The 20,507-nt window shown below is 37.1% G+C and overlaps 1 protein-coding gene and 2 non-coding genes across 7 annotated transcripts in view; 1 reads left to right on the forward strand and 2 right to left on the reverse strand.

Annotated features, from left to right (window-relative positions):
* LOC411048 (sestrin homolog) overlaps positions 1-20,507 on the reverse strand; it is a 151,836-nt gene that overhangs the window by 30,925 nt on the left and 100,404 nt on the right. Inside the window, exon 1 of one of the 5 annotated variants that reach the window (XM_016911659.2) lies at positions 1,894-2,664. The exons of the other annotated variants lie outside the window; for them this stretch is intronic. Within the exon in view, the coding sequence (XP_016767148.1) occupies positions 1,894-1,914 (21 nt within the window). The 5' untranslated portion in view covers positions 1,915-2,664. Of the gene's footprint in view, positions 1-1,893; positions 2,665-20,507 lie in introns of those variants that run through there. 5 annotated transcript variants of the gene reach the window in all.
* Positions 7,947-8,019, forward strand: TRNAA-AGC. The gene has a single exon. It is a non-coding gene; the product is annotated as a tRNA-Ala (tRNA).
* Mir9892 (microRNA 9892) lies at positions 13,004-13,084 on the reverse strand. Its single transcript, NR_127372.1, has one exon. It is a non-coding gene; the product is annotated as a microRNA 9892 (primary transcript).

Consider the following 20,507-nt stretch of genomic DNA (forward strand, 5'->3'; position numbering starts at 1 on the left):
TATTAAAAATGTTGACAAAAATGATCGAAAAATAAAAAATTCGTTACCAAGTCGATAAGTGATAACGTTATAAAAAAGATCGTTTATTCGAGTAACTGTGATAGGAGGATTGCAGGATGATGAAATTTGACAATGAAGGTAACGATATAAACAGCAGAAATTATTGTTTTGATTGTTTTAACAAATGAACGAGTCAACGAGATGGAAAAATCCATGTACGAAGAATAATCGATTTCGAAACATTTACATCAATGATTATTATTAAAATGAAATATGGAACGCTTGAAATGAAACTTCTTCTTATTTTTAAGATTCGAAATTTTCACAATAAATTTAGACTTACTTCAAATTAAGAAACGGAACACAAAAATTGCACTTTCCGTAAAAAATAATTATTTCAAATCTAATAGTTAATAGTTAAAAAATTCTAGAAACAATTTATCGTTAAAAAAGAAAAAATCTTGGATATCGAGGAGCCGAAATTAATGTTAAAAAAATTTGGAAAATAAGAATAAAAGTATTTACTGTGAAATCGATAAACTGGCATCCGCACCGGGTGATCAATGCTAGAGGTAGATTTTAGGTGAACGTTCAGGATGATGAAACACTTCAATAAAATTGGCAAAGTGACACAGAGCCGTGGTGAGGGTAAGAGGAGAGGGTAAGTTTCTGATGCAAGAACGGATACTCCTGCGAATCGTCCCCGGAGCCAGGTTTTACTCCAAAAGAAGGAAATAGCGAATCGTATGCTGACGAAACCGGTTCGTATTATGAAATTACCTTTTAAGAACTCTGATGATCGAATTAAAAAAACTTGTTAAAGAAACGATCTACCGTTTGATTTTTCAGGGACCAGATACAAAAGTTTATTCGATCATTGTCCCAAAATTAATTTGCTAAATAATAAAATTCCTAGTGTATTTTATGACTGAAACATAGAGAAAAACTCGATCAATTTCGTTCCGTCACGAGAATCAACATGTAAAAAGAGTAATGTTTTGTCTGTTTTTTACGCAAGCATGATTCACTAACCTAATCAACTTTTTATTCGTTATCGAACGAATGGTAACGCGGGGAACACGCGTGAAAAATGGGCTGGATCCTGATTCTAATGCGCAATATATCGGTCTCGTGCCGCAAAACCGGCACCACGAACAACAATTTTACAAAAGAGTATATTGATCATGAATCGAACGATTACACTTCCCCCTAAACGAAATCAATTACTCTGTCGAATGAAAATATCGACTCGAATAGAACAGAGTGGATAATTCACTCTCTTTTTGATCAATTTAATCTATCTAAACGAAACAAGAGATCAAACAAAACAATCGATACATCGATACATATAGAGATATAAATGACGCAAAATTGAAAAATATTAATACATACATCACAGATCAGAGATACATTTTGAAATTAATCTAATTGGCACGTATTATTCAACAGTATTGAATAATGGAGAAAAATTGCAATTTCTATGATATCATTTTTTCTCTTTCCCCCCATTATTGCACTGTATCTCTGCTAGATGAATCGTAGATGTAAGATCTCGATGACTTTTGGAATGCGCCGGTCGCATGCGTGCACGAATCGAGAGTGACATGTATGCAAGCATGGTGTAGGTGAGCACGATACATGTGCACAGAACGGTTGTAATTACGAGAAACATGGACAAGACCGAAAAGCCGGTCGATCCTCTCCCTCTCTCTGTTACCAAGCGAAAAAAAAGGAAAAGGGAAACAAAAAAAACCTAGCGAACAACGACAGGCGCATTCGTCTCGAGAGCCGGCATTTTCAGCCGGAATTTCAAACAAATGAAATAGAAAAAATGAAAAATATATATATACATATATATGTATATATATGTATATTTTGTGAAAAAAAACTCACGTCATTTCCAATCTGACCCATGCTGACGGCACCACCACAATTCGCGAGTGTATCCGCCTTCGGGTAAGGCTCGGTCACGTTAGCCACAGGAATTTTGGACAATTATAATAAATAAACACTATATGTATATATGTAATAAAGATATTACACGAAAGACTTCGGTAGAAGACGATAATATATATATATATATATATATATTATTATATACGTTGCGATCAGAAAAAAAATTTCTGTCCTCGATTTCTTAGCGATCTAAGCTCTTTCGGTAGAAAAAAAGACGGGAGAATATAGAGAGAAAATTGATTTTCGAGAGAAATTCTTTTTCTTTTTCACCGGCAAGTCTTAACGGTGGGTCTCCCTTTGAGATAAAACGTCCGCGAGTTGTCACACTTGAGGAACACCGGCAAGAAATTACCAATCATAATAAATATCACAGAAATATTGCTCGTACCCTTGAGTCGGGTAATGCGACAATGCTCGATTTTCAATCTTTTCTCGTACGGCTCGTAAATTCTTTTTTTGGAACGTACGGTCGAAACGATAAATAGAAGATACGATACGGGGGGAAAAAAAAAAAAAAGAAAAAAAAAGCGGAAAAGCTACGATCGTTCACAACACCGATACACAGTTAACGAAAGATCATCACACAAGAATCAGGTTACACTGGACATTACGTGTTGGGGGATTTCTACGATGAACGATGTATGCGAAAAGAGAGCCGGTTGCTAACTGACGATAACTGACGCTTCAATAGCTAAGCTGAGCTACGATCATCTGGTCGGGCCGGCGTGGTGGGGTGACGAACAGCTGGTGGGGAGAGTTGCCGGTTTCTCGGGCCTGCGCCGTAGCAACAACTCCATACCATACCAGGGTCGTTAAAGCGAAATTCTGATAAAGCGCATAAAAAGACGAGGGTTTTACTTTCAGATAATTCGTGATTCATTGCAACGTTTCATGAATATCTAACTTTGCTACGGGCTCGCTTGAAAGTAAACAGACAAGAGGAGACGAAGAACACGAGACGAGTGGGGGACGTTATTATAAGAAGCTATAGATACGGGGCTGGCACACGCAGGCAGCCGGCTTGATCAGCTGATGCCTTAGCAACAGGAGTACGAACTGTGCTAAAAATATCGATCCCATCTGATTATCGGTACGATGCGATTTGTAACGATTTGTTACAACCATTTACGCAAAAACGTAAAACGAACGATATAGAAAATGCATGTATTTCCCTTGATTTCTCGCGGCGAGTTAAAATACGAGGAGAGAAAGTTAAAGTCATGGAACCGTGTATTCGTCCGCGTACGAAAACACGAGAACCGGAGAGGGTGTAAACAATTGCCATTCGATTTATATTTCACCAGCTTTTCACTTTTATCGTCGCTACTCGGTTATTTTGTCACCGATATTTTTTTCGCAACTCAAGAAGAGAATCGGTAATCGTCCATTGCATAATTGTGAAAAGTGTACGTGTAATCTTCAAAGGCGGGACGTTGGTTTTGTTTATCAGCGTTAATGAAGAGGCTCCTTCTCTCGCTGAAGAGGGCACGTTATCAACGATGAGTGGGCATATACGAGAAACGCTATGATTCGCGAATATTCGTCCCGTAACAGTGCGGATCAATGAAAACTCCCAATCTCTTTGTAAGCAGGGAGGAGAGAAGATGAAGAGCCATTCAGGGCCTTTAAGGTTCCCTTTGTTTTCCAAGGACAACGCAAAATAAAGACTTGGGAGGAAACGGAGAAGGGCTCTTCCCTCTTTCATTTCCGCAAAATACTGACGACCCTTTGTCGCGAGCACGAAACGTCACGGTGGCCCTATTGCCGCAGAATTTTTCATGCGAGTCGATCGAAAAAAGAAGAAGAAAAAAAAGAAAGAAGAGGAAATAAAATCCCTTTCGACTAATTATACGATTTCTTATCATCGTATGTAAGAATAGAAAAACGAGATCCATGATTCTGAGAGCCATTAACTGTATCTCAAATCAGAAACGTATCGATCGTGCTCTGAGTGGCCAACTGAATTTTCCAAACAGGGAAATATACTAGTTTCACAATATGAAACTCATACAGGAATAATAAATTGGAACGTTACAATACTTTGATCGTCCAAATAAAATTGATATCCGATCCTATAATTTCCCACATGACGCTAATATATCTCTGTCACAAAATAACGATTTGTTACTCGTCCAATTCAAAAAATCCAACACTTGTGACATATGGTCGCCTCGTCCATTTAAAGAACCACGAGGAAAGTGTAGCAGCACGTTGTAGATCAGTTCCAAGAAAAAGACGATTTAAAGGGATCGGGAACAGCTTGCCCCTGAAAACAGAAAGAGAGATAGAGAATGAGAAAGAGGAAGGAAGGAAGGGTCCCTTTAAAACGCTGCTACATTTCGTCGATGTTCCGTCGGTCAATCGTTCCACGAAGGCCGACCATCTCACGAAGCTACGAAGCATTGTAGCGATGAGAGCCGTTCCAAAAGTTTCTATTATTTCGTATTCCCGGTAGTGGGTATTTGGGCGAGGTTAGTATTGGAAGCGCGAAGAGGTCAACGTTCGGGAAAGCGCCTCTCGTTACGGCACTGCCATACGATATTATAGGCCCCGTCGCTCGGAAATCCCCTCCCACCCGCCTCAACTGCCGTACACCACTCTTTCACTCCTTGTCCCTCTCTCACCCTCGCCCCACCTCTCCCTTTTCCTCTCTTTTTCCTCTTTCCGCGCAGAGATTATTATCTATCTCTCTTCAATCTCCTCCATCGCGCTCTTTCTCTCCACTTTCTCTCCCTCGTTCCCTTTTCCTTCCTCTCTCTCTCTCTCTCTCTTTCCACTAATACATACCGTCTCGCTCCACCCTCTACGTTTCTTTTTTTCTTTTTCTTCTTCCCATACGCAGCACACCCCCACTCCAAATGCAACACTCTCGGTAGCTTCGTTTTGTTCTTGCTTTCTCCGCTTTTCCTTTTTTTCTAAATCGCCCCTCCATCTTTTTCCAACCGTCCATCTGTCCATCGTTCTCCTTCTCTCGGCCTCGGTCGCACGCATCGTTACAAACGGAAGAGGACCCCGTTGCTCTCGATTCGTCGAATCAACGGTTAGAATCCATCAACCACGTCGAGTTTAGATCTCGATCTATGAAAATTGTCAGATTGGATAGGAATTCCGCCCCGCCCTCCTTTCTCCAACATCGTCTCTAACCGTGAGGGGAGGAAAAAAGTGAAAGAAGAAACACGTGTCGAGGCAAGATGCGAGCGGATGGAAAATAGAAGAATGATTAATCGACGCGTCTAATCGACCGCCGTGACTTAACCGAACTGCTGCTCGCTCGTTCCCTTTTCTTCTTCTTCTTCTTCTTCTTCCTCTCTCCCTCTTGTTCGGGAGAGAGAGAAAGCGACGTCGGATCAAGGCCACATCGATGCAAGAAAAAAAGAAAAAAAAAAAGAAAAGAACACACTTTAGAATCCTTTCGCGGCGATGAGTCAGAGAGCGGGACCCGGCAAGGTATTACGTGGCAATGAAACGTTCCAGCTGTAACATCGCGAACTATCGTTCCATTGTGACAAGCTACAAATTGCCGGTGATAGATTAACGGGTCGCGTTCATCTCCGGTTGCAAAATAACCGGTAGACTTATCTGTCCGCGGCTTATCCTTTTCCTTCGGATTGTGTCCGCTCTTCCTCGTTTTTTTCGTTGCAATCAATGCAGTTGATTCGAACGGGGGGAGAAATTTCGGGAAATTACTTTTGTTTTTCAACGATATTAAAAAATATTCCAAAGGTTTTTTTTTCGTATCGATGCAACGTCGATCTGAAACGTGAAAAGATATGTGTCAGAAATATTTTCATGATTTTTTAATATTCGACACAATATGACGGTTACGAGTACCATTGGAATTTATTCGATGATTGATTATGGAAATAATTATTTCCATGCCGTGTCAAACGAGTGGATTCGTTTCGATATCGGGTTAAAGATGACGTATGGCTGTTTAAAAATCATCGTATTATTCTTTAATGAAAAAATTACGAGATCGAAAGGATAGACGGATACGCACCTTCAAACGCATCCCCAACTTCGTCGCTTTTCTTCTTCGTTTATCATTTCGAGGAAATTTCGCAACACTTTCCACTTCGATACATTCCTTACGAAAAATCGATGGAATGATTTCGAGGGGATGATTCATATTTCGTACGATAAACAATATTACACCGTGAGTATAATAATGCCGTGAGATAAAAGACGGTCACGAATCCGGTCGGGCAAATAGACAGTCATCATTTCAGAGGCTATTGGCTAGTGGACGACGAGCACGTGGTTCAGACACGCGAATCATCACGACCGAACCGTAATATCTGGGGAAGAACTGTGGCGGAAGCCAAGAGAGCTGTTTCCGGTACAACGAATAAATCAAAAGGGAAGCTCCCTCGCAGCTTTCTCTCCCCTTGTTTCTTTTTCTCCTTCACGACTATGTTGCACAATAATGCTCCATGGGCCGAAATGATGCGTACCCCATTCGAGGAGATCGTAAACTTGCCAACACGCACAACTCTGACCACTCCTCCTCTCGTGTTTGTCTTGAGATTCAAGAAGAAAAGAAAAAAAAAATTATTCATTTCACAGCGAGTTATAAAAGAAGAAACGAAGAAGAAGAAGAAGACTGCCTATTTTCGGCCTGTTAACAAGAACAAACTTACTTTACTTTATTATTTTCCTCGCATCGACGATATTATACTTCGATAGTTTCCATAGTTTTCTCGTTAATTATTAATATCTTCCATTATTGCTGCTTGACTTGGTATTTCAAATAGACAATGTGATTAATTATGCGCAACAAGTGTATCTTTAAAAGATTTCTCGACGACAAGTTTCGCTCATATCGGTCGTCCAGTATCTCTATCTTTTGATATTTGTAATAAAATTTCATACGTGATATATTTAAACTTTGAAATATGGTCTGTGTTATCTGTGTGTACGTGAGAATCGAGTGATCCACACGAACAATATATACGCGAGTATTACGACGTTTTTGTAACAAGTTCAAAGGTGTAAATGTGCAGTCGATTCGCGTGCAGACACTTTGATTCAAGATATCTTTGTTCGAACTATGACTCACAATCAAGACAGACGACTTCTTCCCCCCCCTATTTTTTTTTTTTTTTTCCTTTCCTCCACACGTTATCACAATGCGTAGCAAGTTTTTATAACACGAACAATTTAGGGACACGTGACACCGCTGGATCATCTTTATTCTTAATGACGCATCTTTGCAAACGATCCCGAAACAATGGGAACGTTTATTATTAGTCGAAGTGGAGCAGAAAGCCATGGAGCAGAAAACTTTGGTGACCGAGGAGAGAACCGTCATTATTATGCGCGTAAAATTTTCTATTTAAGTTACAATTTATTATATCACTTATACATATAAATAATTAATTGCATTAAGCGCATGTATTAAGTAGTACACGCTATGAAAATCTGACGCTGTGAAAATAAAATGTAAAAGCCTAATTGAAGAAACATTTATACAATAATTAATTAAAGACCAATTATATTAAAAGTGACGCTTCGTGTGTATAAATCATAAAAATTTTCTACGAAAATGAAATGTAAAATCTAAAAAAGAAAAAAAAAAGAAAACGTTTCAAAATCTCTGAAATAATATTCTACCATTTTCAAGTAATTGAATCTACATGCATATATCGCACAGTAAAATAATCACGCAACTCGCGCAATTAATAGCGTTTAATAAACGCATTTAAGTGCAACGATCTGACACACATAAAAGATGATTCAACAATGAGTAACTCAGAAAAAAGGAAAAAGAAAGAGAGAGAGAGAGATCAACGATAAACGAATTTCAACGAGGGATAATAGCATTCGATTCTTACGTGTAATCTGTTGCAACCGGTTCGTTTAATTAACCGGCTGTCAATTAAAGCTCAGAGAATCAGTGAAAAATCAATTAAAAAAAAAAAAAAGGGGGGAAAAAATTGGGAGCGCGTTATCACACCGGAAGTTTCGCGGAATACCAATCTTTCTTATCGGGGGGCGTAGCTCAGATGGTAGAGCGCTCGCTTAGCATGCGAGAGGTACCGGGATCGATGCCCGGCGCCTCCAAGTTGGTTTTTTTTTCTTTTTCTTTCCCTTTCTTCTCAAAATTATCCAACGAACAAATCATCCCTCGCAAAATTCAACTTGCTGCTCGGAGCAAGTTTATTAAATTTTGTTTTTTAAATGCACGGTAAAAAAAAGCTTATGTAAGTAAATTGATAAGGAGAGAAGAGATTCAGATAAGAAACATTTTTAAAATATAATGGAACAACAAGAGGTCAGCATTCCGTTTCATTTAATATCTAAGAAATGTTTATAGATGATTTTTCAATAAATTAAACCTTATGGATTTTATCAAAATATTTTATCATTTCTTCTATTAATTCTATTAACTGTTGATTCCATGATATTGTTTCTTAATATCGGGATCATCTTTGCAACTTTGCAACTGAAGCTGTAAATCTCTTCAGATGAGATATCGTGTTTACATTATTTAATAAACGAATTTCGTCATCAGAGAGGAAAATAAACACTTTGTATGCTTATACACGGTAATAGGAAATGTACCGTTCACACGTGACACAAGCTGTTCTTTACCATTACATATTATATATAATATCTTCGAACTTTAATCCATTTACTTTACGACAACAATTTTTCGTTATTGTCTTCCGTTCTATCACGTACACTGTGTGATTCGATTACATATCTACTTATCTTTTTTTAACAAATTAGATATCTGTATTCAATTAAATTAAATAAATCGAATTGAATTAAATAAAAAGATATAATATTAATCGCGAATCAATATCACGAATCGGATAAAAGGTACAGCTAGTCACTTACGGTAATATATCAATTACATTAGAGTAATAAATTGGAGCTCAATGTCAGCGAGGAAGGAAAAGTCGAACACGTTTGAACACGTTTTCCATTATGTGCCCTAATGAATAGGAGACGTATCGAACATTTGTCACACACGAAGGTCGTATTTCATTATTGACAAACGTTCCATGCACCCGTATCTACGATCTAATACAAGTTTGACAAGTACTTACTGCACTTACAACCTACAACACAACGATATTTGAGAAATAATGTGTCTAATATTTAACTTCTTACTTACTACTACCAAAAAATATACAATAAAAAACCTCTGTTATTCGAGTTCCTTTTACCGTGAAAATATACGATGGATACACACCAACTGTGAGCAATTTGAGAATGTTAAAAGTGCCTACTAGATGATATTACAGAATGGTTTCAGAATATGATGAAACGTTTGTTCGAATAATCAATAAATACACGAGTAGCAATGAAGACGTACCTTAATATTCTTTTTCAGATATTCAAGATTCCCTCCTCTCCCAAAAAGAAAGTCGAAGGATGCAAGAGAACGAATATATATATATATATATATACCAAATAACATAATTATCGTTGAAATCGTTGTTTTTAATAATTGAATTCGAAAATTTCGAATCGATAAGCTAAATTCACTTTAATTTAATCCTATTATTTCCAATCTCTTATTATTAATATTTATACACTTTTTAAACGATACAAGAAAATAATCACTCTATTATCTGATAATTCTTTATCCGTGATTAGTTTAGATAACCGAGGTCACGCCGTATTTGCGCAAAATATCTGTTGCAACGATCAAACAAATAATTAACGCGTCATCTATGAACACAAAAAGTAGTCGCATCTGTGTACGCACAGGAACCATGGAATATCTATACACAGATAGCGCGTCGAATTTTCTATGTCAACGAGGACGATAAGAGGCTACGGGCCTATTTTATTATCGTCCAAACGCGGCAATCATCGTTCTAAGAGATATTATTGATACAAAGTTGAATTGGACAATGGGCGACGAACACGTGAAATATTGTTTGTCCCTTCGATCAATCCGATTTTGAACAGTGGGCAAGCAGAGAACGATTGGTCTGCGACGCGTTATCGCATCAAACAGCTGCGGTACAAAGATTTTCTTTAAAGCAAACGAATCTGCCTTCTCAAACGCAAACGTTCGACAAACGTTCTTCCTTCGCTCCGCTTGAGAGAAACAATGCAGTGACGCAAAACGTGTATCGTGTGTTTCGTTCCATATTCGGAATTATCACGTTGGGGAGGGGGGAAAAAATTTAAATTTTTTATATCAATTTGCAGTATTATCGCGATATAATTCGAAATATTTTTCGAGAAATATATATATATATTTTGGATTAATTGGAATCGATGAGGGGATAGATATTTAGAAGATAAGTTATCCGAATTTATAATTTTATTTTTACACGAATGCCATTTAATTGAACCTTGGACTTTACTTAGAGAGATTGTAAGTAATCTTATATTTACCCAGGTAATGGTTTAATCTTAACTTAATTTGTAATACGTGGTGATAAAAATATCCGACCTGATAAATTATGTATGGGAAAATATTTTGAATCAGTAATAATTTTTTAAAGATGATTATTACACGTTATTATTGAAGTTTTATTTAAAAAGAAGAAAAAGATTTTTAAGCACCGGATTTCTAATTAATTATTATAATTATTTATAACGTAATGTAATATTATTATAATAATATGTGTACGATATATTACAATATTATTGATTGGAAAAAAATTTGGAAGAGCTTTCAAAGCGATAACATTTGACTTTTTCCATGTCTTATTAATAAATAAGATTTCACTATCATTTTCAATAGCTTTATAATTTTCCATTGCATCGAAAGAAATACTTATTTTTTGAGCTCGTTAAACTCATTTCTCAATTCTAATTAATGGATAATTAAGAACGTGTAATAAGAAATGCAAATGACAAATTTGATTTTCCTAAAAATTCTTTGAAGACTTTTCTAAATAAAAATATATACACGATTTATTGCACATCTATACACACTTTCCTATATTTTAATATCTTCTGAACAATTGAATTCACTCGAGTGAAAATTTAGAGGAGAACAATAACAATAACAATTTTGACAATAAAACGTGTATTCCTCAAAGGATTAATCACGAAAGACGTGAAAAATAAGAGCAACATCGGACGTGCATATATGCAGCTGCAGATATACGACTCGAGATATGACAAAATGGAAACGTGTATATGGAACAAATTATATGCATTGTCGCATAATGTGACGTATGACTAGATTAAATCTTCTCTCGACCGATAAACAATCCTAATAATAATAATAAAAATATCCTTTGGGAAAATAATTAAAAGCCTATCGAATAAAATTTTTAGAACCCTGAAGATTTTATAATTTATGCTCCAAATTTAAAAATACCCTCAAATACTACGATAATACTATAACTATAAAGAATATTTTTACGAATGTTTTTCTTTCTCAAGTCAAAGCATTAATTTGCATCCCTTCCTTCTTTCCTCTCCTCCTTAATTAATTCGGCTGAAACAATCGATATTGATATTGCCAATTCATCATCGTGATTCCAACACGCGGCAGAATTTTGCAATAATGCACGGGTCTGATAAAGTGCTACAAATATCCATGTCATCCCAACACGCGTCTCATTTCAATTTAACGAAAACATCGGGCAGAAAACATTATCGAAACCGCTGAATACGAGAATTGTATTATCTGCAAGTATCTCTGTCCAACAATGAGAATAAATCAATAATAGAAAATTCACGCGTTTCTTATTGACACGATAAATCGATTATCAATCTCCATCTTGTTTTTAATAATTTCCCTCGCCAATCGTTACGTTGGTATGAATATGAATATCGCAAAATAAAGTTTATTATATTATGAAAAAAATTAATTGAAATAGAAAATTGAAAGGAAACCAATACTCCAGATTGTGATTATATACCGAAATCAAAAAAATTATATCTATATATCCTATATATCTCGACTTTGAAAAATTCTCGATTGTTTTGCTCGTTGACGATGACGAGATAAACGAAGCTGATCGGAAGCTTGATGATAATTTCATTAAGCCGAATTTTTCGAAAAGGTCGTTAAAGAAAATAAAAATTTCCCGAGAATTTATATACCGAAAAATCAAAATAATTTCATAAATCAAAATTAATTGAATCGCGTGATCTCGATGATTAAAATATAAACCAAATAACGAAGTTAAAGATGAAGATGTTCCAAGAAGAATGTTGCCATAGGTCATCTAACGTTATGAATGGTTACTACTCGGAACCAAACACGCCCCAACTCTTAATCGGTCGAACTTTGGCCGAAGTACCAGAAAGATTAATGTTCACCCTTCATCCGTAATCGCGTCGTGCTCTCTACACTTACTCTTGTTCACAATAAGTTAATCTATCAATTTAACCAAACAGGGAATATCGACAATTTGTTGGTCGAAAAAGAAAAATTAATCCTTAAAAGTGGATTTTAAGGAATATTTTTGAATGAACGCGAGGACAAGGGTTAAAAAGCACGTTATATTTCATTCGAAAAGCTGATATTACTTGCGAAATGATAAACGTGGAAGGATAATCTAATAAAAAACCTTTGTATCTGAATTGTTTTTAATAAAAAACTACCTATAATATATATGTATATTTGATTACTTGTTATAGATAATTGAATTGTAAAAACAATTAACTATATAAAATAATTTTTCTATCTAAAATAAAAACTAATATATTGATTTCGTCGAAAGCCAATACGATTCGATTAACTCGTTGGAGGATGAGTGTATGATTTAAAAGAAAAAAAAAAAAAAAAAGATTTGGATCAGTTTTTACACTCTCAAGTACAGAGAAATATCGAACGAATTCGATGCTCGAAATATCAGGAAAAAAATAACCCGGCCTCACTTTAAGGTGACGTAGACGAAAAATTATCTGCATCGTTTTCAAGTCTTTTCGTCTATCGACGCTCGCTCGACGCAAATACCGGCTGAAAATTTCATAAACAACATAGATATCGGGAAGAAATAGCCTTGATATTTTCCGGATTTGCTTCGAAAATTTGTTTCGCGATATTGAACCACGGCCGATTTCGTTTACCTTCTTCTTTTTCTTTATTGCAAAGACGTTCTTTTTTTTTTTTCACGATACCAACTCGATTTCCACAATCGCGTCAAGATTGATTTGAACTTGGCGACGAAAAGTAAATCGAGGCAGCCTCGGTATTCGCGAAAAAAATATATTTACCTTATCTGTCCACCTTATTTTTTTCGCATACAATGTAAACACTTGTATTGTCACGGATTTATCTCCGCTTTGACTTTGAAACAACAAAGTTAACAAACTGTTGTTATTCGTAAATAGATTTCGTCGAGAGAAGAAGAAGAAGAAGAAGAGGAGCGAGATTATCGAAGAGAAAAACGGGGACGAAATTCACCACGTCACTTTTGTTCACAAATTTATTCAGAATATTCATATCCTGCAACTTCTTTATCATTCTTCTTATCCCATTTATCATTTACATTTCATTTGAATTGATGCAACAATATATAACTCTCTACTATGCTATTATCGAAGATTCTTCTTCTCAACTTTCCACGTTTTCTTTTTTTATATTAAAAACCTCGAACAATTTCCCCTCCATCTTTCGAAATTCAAAAATTGAAATCCTCCCCTCTCCCCAAAAAAAACTCTGCTTCCGTTATTTTCAAAAATCTCCCCGTTCCCACGCGTCGAACCAAGGGGTGGTCTATTCACGTTACGAATAAATTTAATCAAATTACATCGTATCGCAACGCGATCAAAGGACGCGCGACACCTTTTGTTCCTTTTGTCGGGCAAAATCGATGCGCACCCTTAAACGATGCGCGTCGACGTTTATGCGACGGTAAATTAACCCCCCCTCCAAGCGATGGAAAGCCGGGAAATCGTATCTATTTCGCAGGGTGGCGAAAAGGAGCTGGTCCGGGCATAAAAATTTCGAAGCGTAAATTTACCTCGATGCGCCGCCATTGTCGGATACGATCCAAGGATCGAGGAACGGCACGCGTGATGCGTTTTACGATCGAGATATAAAACTGTGTCGAACTGTATATCACGTCCCTCTCCCCCTCTCTCCTCATTTTCCTACCTACCCCCGGCCATAAAGTAGCCAGGGGTGAGGGGACGGGGTCGATCGATCGTTCTGAGAGCATCCCCTTGGAATGGAACTGTCATTAGCGGATAGTGGTAGTGAGTCGTAAATAAGTGAGATGGTGGAAAGAGAGAGAGATGGTGGGGTAGAAGAAGAAAAGGGCGAAACCTCGTTGATCTCGTTGACTTTGACGTGTTCTTGGAACGAGAAGGGAAATGTTTCTTTCGTTGTGTATCTCTTTCTTTTTTTCTTTTTTTTTTTATCTATTATCACGATATGCTAGAAAACGTATAATTATTGAATTAAATGTATCGTTTTAGAGAAAGAGAGGAAATTGGGGCACTTCAATTTTTTTTTTAATGTTTCGAGCCCGTTTAATCTTAACTTATACGTTAATTATTAGGTATTGACTGTGTAATCGGCTGTTACATGTCATTAGAGATATAATTATATCTATAGTTATAGAAAAGTATATACATAAATTATCGAAGATAGGTATCGCTCAAGAGAGAACTTACGAGTTAGATATTGACCCCGATTCGTGATACTTTCACCAAGTTTCATTGGGATAAAATATATTACGTCGGTCGCTTTGCGAATAATTATAATAAACTTTCAAATACAACGATACTTTCTTGCTCGCCCAAATTCAATTCCAACGCTTATCCCCAATATATAATTCCATCCAAAATCCGTACACCAAACCGGTGTAACTTTTAGGATCTGAAATTAAAATTGACAGTTAGATATAAATAAAATTATTGGGGAAAATTGAGCATTTGATAACATCTGCGAAGGTAAATGAAATCGGCGAGTAAATAAAGGGAATTTCTGTCTCGTTGAATCGATTCAGAAAAATCGATTCTATGATGGTTAAAGCCGCGAACGATCGAGATCCCTTCCTCGCCCGTCACGAAGTCAACCGTGACTGTGTCTACGTGTATGTGTGTGTTTGTGTGTGTGTGGAAGGGTGCAGAAGTGATTGCGGGCCATGTGTCAACGGAATAATAAAAGGTCCCCGAGGAAGGACGTGGCTCGTCTGAAATTGCGTGCCTCACGAGTAATAATGCCTCGACTCGACGGCTCGAGAGAAAGAATCTCGCAGCCGGTCGCAGCGGACCTTTATGATCCTCGAAAAGGGAAAATTGACTGATTCCAGACCGTAGAAACACGTTTCGTTTCCGGTAGAATGGGTGTTCCGGGATCGTTAAAAGGAAACATCGGCCATCCCTCCTTTTCAACCTCCCCCTTTTCCTTATCGTCCACTGCAATCCTTCAGAATCGGGTATAACGGTTACGGAAAATATTTAGACGATTATCAGGAAAATATCACCACTTTTGTACTTTTCGATTCATCTGCCTCTTTTTCTTTTTTCCATATCGATCGCACAGAGAAATCGTGAATTACGTATCGTTTTCCAATGATCCGTTCTCAATTGTGGAAATCAATCGTTTTTCCTGAGAGCCTGATAAAAAAAGAAAGATCGTCATTGGGAAGTGAAACTCTCCCCAAAATGAATTTTTACCAAATTTCCCCGAATAATATATAATCGAGAGACTCGTGTCGGTTGATTATAGAGCGAAAGTGAATCCAAGTGAGGCGAACAAACGAGCACACTTTGTTCCCGTCGCCGCTTTGTAAGGGGAAATTCTATTAGAGGCATGGTGTTCGTGGAACGCATATAAAAGAATCGCAACACCGGACCCCTACCCGTGACCGGACCTGGAACAGTTATACGGATGAAGGTTAACGATGGAAAATTAAAGTGCCGGCAAAATTATTTACAAACAGACAGCTGACAGTCCCTGCCGGCCGCACCCTCCACGCTTTCCTGCGTAGGCAGGGGGCAGCTGAGAGCGAGATCAGCTGTTTGTCCCGGTGGAAGCTGCGTTTCCTGTTGCAGGGGGTGGTTTTTGGAACTGTTAAAGGACACTGTCAGCCACCAGCCGTATCCCAAGGCCGTTCGACCGGCATTCGTTCGAGCGGCAACGATTCTCTTCGACGATGGGATGGGAAATCGTTCGATCGTTTCACGCGGGTATCGAAGAGGGGAGGGGAGGCGAGAAGGATTATTGTCAGCTCGTGATCGAGGGTATCGGTGTTTTGACAAGAGAGAGAGATTCGACTTCGGTGAGGAAGGAGCGGGGACGATGAGGATGGAACGAAAGAAGAAAACTCGTAAGCGTAATTATCGACGATCGGTAAACAACAATGTCGGTTATCGGGCGACTGATGCAACACGGAAACGAGTTTCGTCAGCTGCTGCAAATAGACTACTGTACGGCCGGGGACTATAGATAGTCTTAATCAGCCGTAATTGTCGCGTTTTTACAACGATACCGCGGATAACGATCGTAAAACTGGGCAACAATCGGATCGAAACACCCTCCGAAGTATCCTTTGTTCTTCGGAGAACGGCCGATCGTATGAGTCACGCGTGCCAATAAAAAAAGAGCGTAGATATATATATAGAGAAGATTTTAAGTTCTGGTTACGAGAGGGATTTTCAAATTATTTTGTATATAATTTGAGAATTGAATGATTTTGATGAAAATAATAATCGATTCCTTCATATATTTACATTATTCCTGTTTTATATCACCCTCTTAAATTATTTTAATTCATCCTTCTTTCAAATAATTGTCTTAATTGATCAAATAAAGAACGTATCATCGATCGAAATACACTGCTTGTCGAATGATAAAATTATTTTTAATATTTAAAATTTCTTTTCGAAACATTCTCAAGAGAATGAATTAGAAGCAAACAAACTTTTGATAATTTTAATCTCGTCCCCTATTTCTTTTTTTCCTTCTTTAATATTTGTCGAATACATCTTCTCAAAATTTTTATCGAAATTTTGTTAGTCGTCTACCCTATTTCTCTAACGAAAAGAACATATGTACCATTTCCAAAAAGTACAGATATAGATTAACTAACACTTTTATCTCAAAATTTATTCTATTCTCTCTCTCTTTTCTCTCTCCAGATAAATCCGCACGAGTGATTTCATTCTACGTTCACGTCGTCGGCCAACACGCAGCTTATCCAACGCTGTTTCTATCGTGACCTATATTTATACGAGGGGTGATTATTCCCCCTTGATTTTTCCCCTCCTCGTATCCCCCGCTCGAAGAACGGGCCATTGTTGCGCTCGAGGGCACCGCGTGATTCGAATTGAAACGTGTATTCCCTCCTCTCCTTCCTCTCCACGCATAAGGGCTTCTTACCCCTTTATTCGGGACCCGTCATAACAAAATTGATCGGCAATTTGTTACCGGCGGTTGTTCCTCGAAAGGGAAAAAACCTTCACGGTTCAATACGTGATACGTGAGAATTCGTAATCATTCGAAAAACTGGCCCGAGTTTCGAGTCACTGGAAAAAAGAAGGGGGAGGAAAAAATTAATATATCGATTGGTTAATCGAAAAATTTAGAAAAGAAAATTCTCGACGCTCAATTACCAATTGCGCTACGATATTTAACGTTCCTCTAATTCTATCATTATCGACGTAACAAATAATTGTCTATGAATTATCGTTCTTGCGTTCGAAAGTTAAGTAAGGTTAAGTTAACCAATTTGAAAGTTAAGTAATCGGGTTGGAGAAAAATTTTGTTACGTATATTCCTTATCGAAGAAAAGGAAGTAAAGAGAGCCGCTGAGTGAATTTGTTAGAGCCGTTGAAATCACCACGCGATCGACCGCCACCTTATTTTCCACGACCTCGTAATGGCTCATAACACAATATGACTAATCATACCGTTTCGAAACGGTATTTATCGCTCCATCCACTACGACACAAACTTGCTGAAACTACACTTATATATACGTTCATTAAGCATGCGCATTAAATATGTGGACACTTACGGATTTTAATGATCACGTAAATCGTTAAATTATTAATTATAAAATGTATCCGTGTTGTTGGATTCTGTTAATTAAGAATAGTACATTAAATGATTTAATTCTTTCTCTCTCTCTCTTTCTCTCTTTAAACAATTAAGAATTCTTAAGTATCAAGAAACAGATAAATTCGAGAATTCTATCAACTGTAAGTTAATTAATACTACTTTATATCGTATCTATAAATTATAGAATTTGAGAGACAGTACGAGTAATTTTTAGCTAAAATTGATTAACGTTACTTTCAAAATTCCCAATATTTAACGTTATCATCCATCATTCGGACAGATAAAAGGTAGATATATTATAATAAAGAAAAAAAAGAAAAAAAAAAACTTAATTATTCATATTATTACAAAGATACTAAATCCATTATTGATAAAAATATATCCTCCACTAGCCCACGCACGCGAAATAAATATATAAAATTCATTGAAATACACTAGTGATTTCTTAACACTTTTCAGATAAATATTATAATTGAATACACATCTGCATATTTATGAAGCAGATAAATACTGGTAACAAAAATAACCAAATTATCTCTCCACGTGTAATGCCGCTACAAACACGATCCCAACCACAGTTCAGAGGCGATTTCTGGGGAACAAGGGGTTTCGAGAATTCGTGCTTTCAGGACTAGGTAAAGTATTGATTCTCTCAAGCGCATTCAAATCACTCCCTATGGTGTAAAGCTATATATATATGTATATATAGTGTGCACGGTCCATGCGTTCCTCTTTGTTCGTTCACGGTTTGCCCCATCCATTCGTCCCTTTCTAGAAATACCATAGTCGCTGCTGCTGGTCACAGGTTCTCGAGAATCCTCACGAAATCCCTTTTCCTTTAAAGGCTCATCGCCTTTGCTCCAGGGAGGGACGTTTCACGGATCCAGAGCTTTGCTCTTGGTTTAGTAACTCATCTCGTAGATACACCAGATAAATCTTGACTGTAAAATCTTCCATTAATCCTCTACGAATAACGATAATGACCGAAGGGAAATGTATTTGTCATATAATTGTAAATAATATTTCCATTTAATAACACGAAATTGATTTTAATTGATGGATGAAAAATGCTCTTTTTCAAAAAATTGTATAAATCATACGATTTTTCTTTCGAATAAATTATCTTCATAATTCCTCTTCTCTCACAATTTAACTTTCCTTCTCATATCAACATATATATAACTAGATAGAATTATTTCTGAAGAAGAATCTTCTCAAACTTTTCTTATAACAATTATCACCAATCGAAATATACAATTATTTGATTGAAACTGAGAAAGAAAAACGAAATATCTTCTTATCTCTCTTTGAATTCATCGATAAAGAATGGGAGGAAAAAAATTTTCGAATTTAATCCGCTTCTAACCCTCTCATCGACCGAATTCCAAGTCGAGGAACACGGTCACCCCCCTTCCCTCTTGGTAAACAACGAGAAACCGCTGAACTCGATCGATCGAGGCGCGAGACGGGGGGGGAGGAACCTATATTTGCTAATTAAATTGGTAACTAAATTCCCTCATACATATGTAACACAGTCGCCACCGTTTGCCCCGCTCACGTGGAACAAAGAGGGGGGCGCTCCTCGAGTCAGATCCGAGATTATGAGCGAGGCGTTAAAGTCACTTTGCAAAACCGGTCTTGCATGCAGTAGCCTTACCCGAGCCGAGAATGCAATAAAATAAAGCAATTGTATCCACGTGCCGGTTCCCCACGACGAAAGAACAAGTAGTTTCGGTTTTCTCGATCCACCTAACCGGCCGTGATTACCTGCGCATCGAATCTCTGCAATCAGGGCACTGTTGTGTATTTTTTCTCTCCATTTTTTAGAAAGCTTCTTAAAATCGATCTCGATATTTTCTTCGTGCTAGGATCCACCAAATTTGGTTACTGTTTTTGGTTCGATCTTAAAGTTTATTTTTTATTCTCTTGATTATATTGAAAATAGAATGCTCTTCATCCTCTTCGAATGTGTGCCTTTTAAGAATACTTGTATGCGAATGAAAGTTTCTTCTGTTTCTTTTTTTCGTGATATTTCGAAATACTAGGTTAACCAAGAAGGTCAGCGTCTCTTGGAAAATTAGAGGTCCAAACTTCTTTTTTTTTTTTTTTTTTTTTTAAGTAAGTTTTCGTGTTACTTTCATCTTTTTTATCGCCCACAGCTGAAATTTCTGGTCTTGGGCACCAAAGACGTACGCATGTGTCGTGATCGTTTTATTACACTCGTCGACTCGAGTGACTTTAAGCAACGGATTGCACAACTTTTCCTATGAATCATCATCACGTTTTTGAAATATATAAAACAGAGACGAAAAATAAAACACATAAAAGGGTAATAATAATCTCTCTACGTAACGAAAGATATCATCAATTTTTTCGAAACAATTCTAAAAATGTACCGATAATTGCCAGAGTAGATATGCCAGGCATTATTCACAATTGTTGCGCGATATTAGCACATCATCCCTTCGAGTGACGAAATCACAGGATGAAATCAGAAACTGTGACTTTGCTTGCTTCGTGACGCAAATTTCTCAGTTAAGGCTCCTTTTATAAACGAACGATCGTTGTTTCGAGAAAGAGTTGAAAGAGAAAAAGAAATGAAAGG

This window comes from Apis mellifera, linkage group LG4 (assembly GCF_003254395.2).
Source record: "Apis mellifera strain DH4 linkage group LG4, Amel_HAv3.1, whole genome shotgun sequence".
Classification (NCBI taxonomy): Eukaryota; Metazoa; Arthropoda; class Insecta; order Hymenoptera; family Apidae; genus Apis; species Apis mellifera.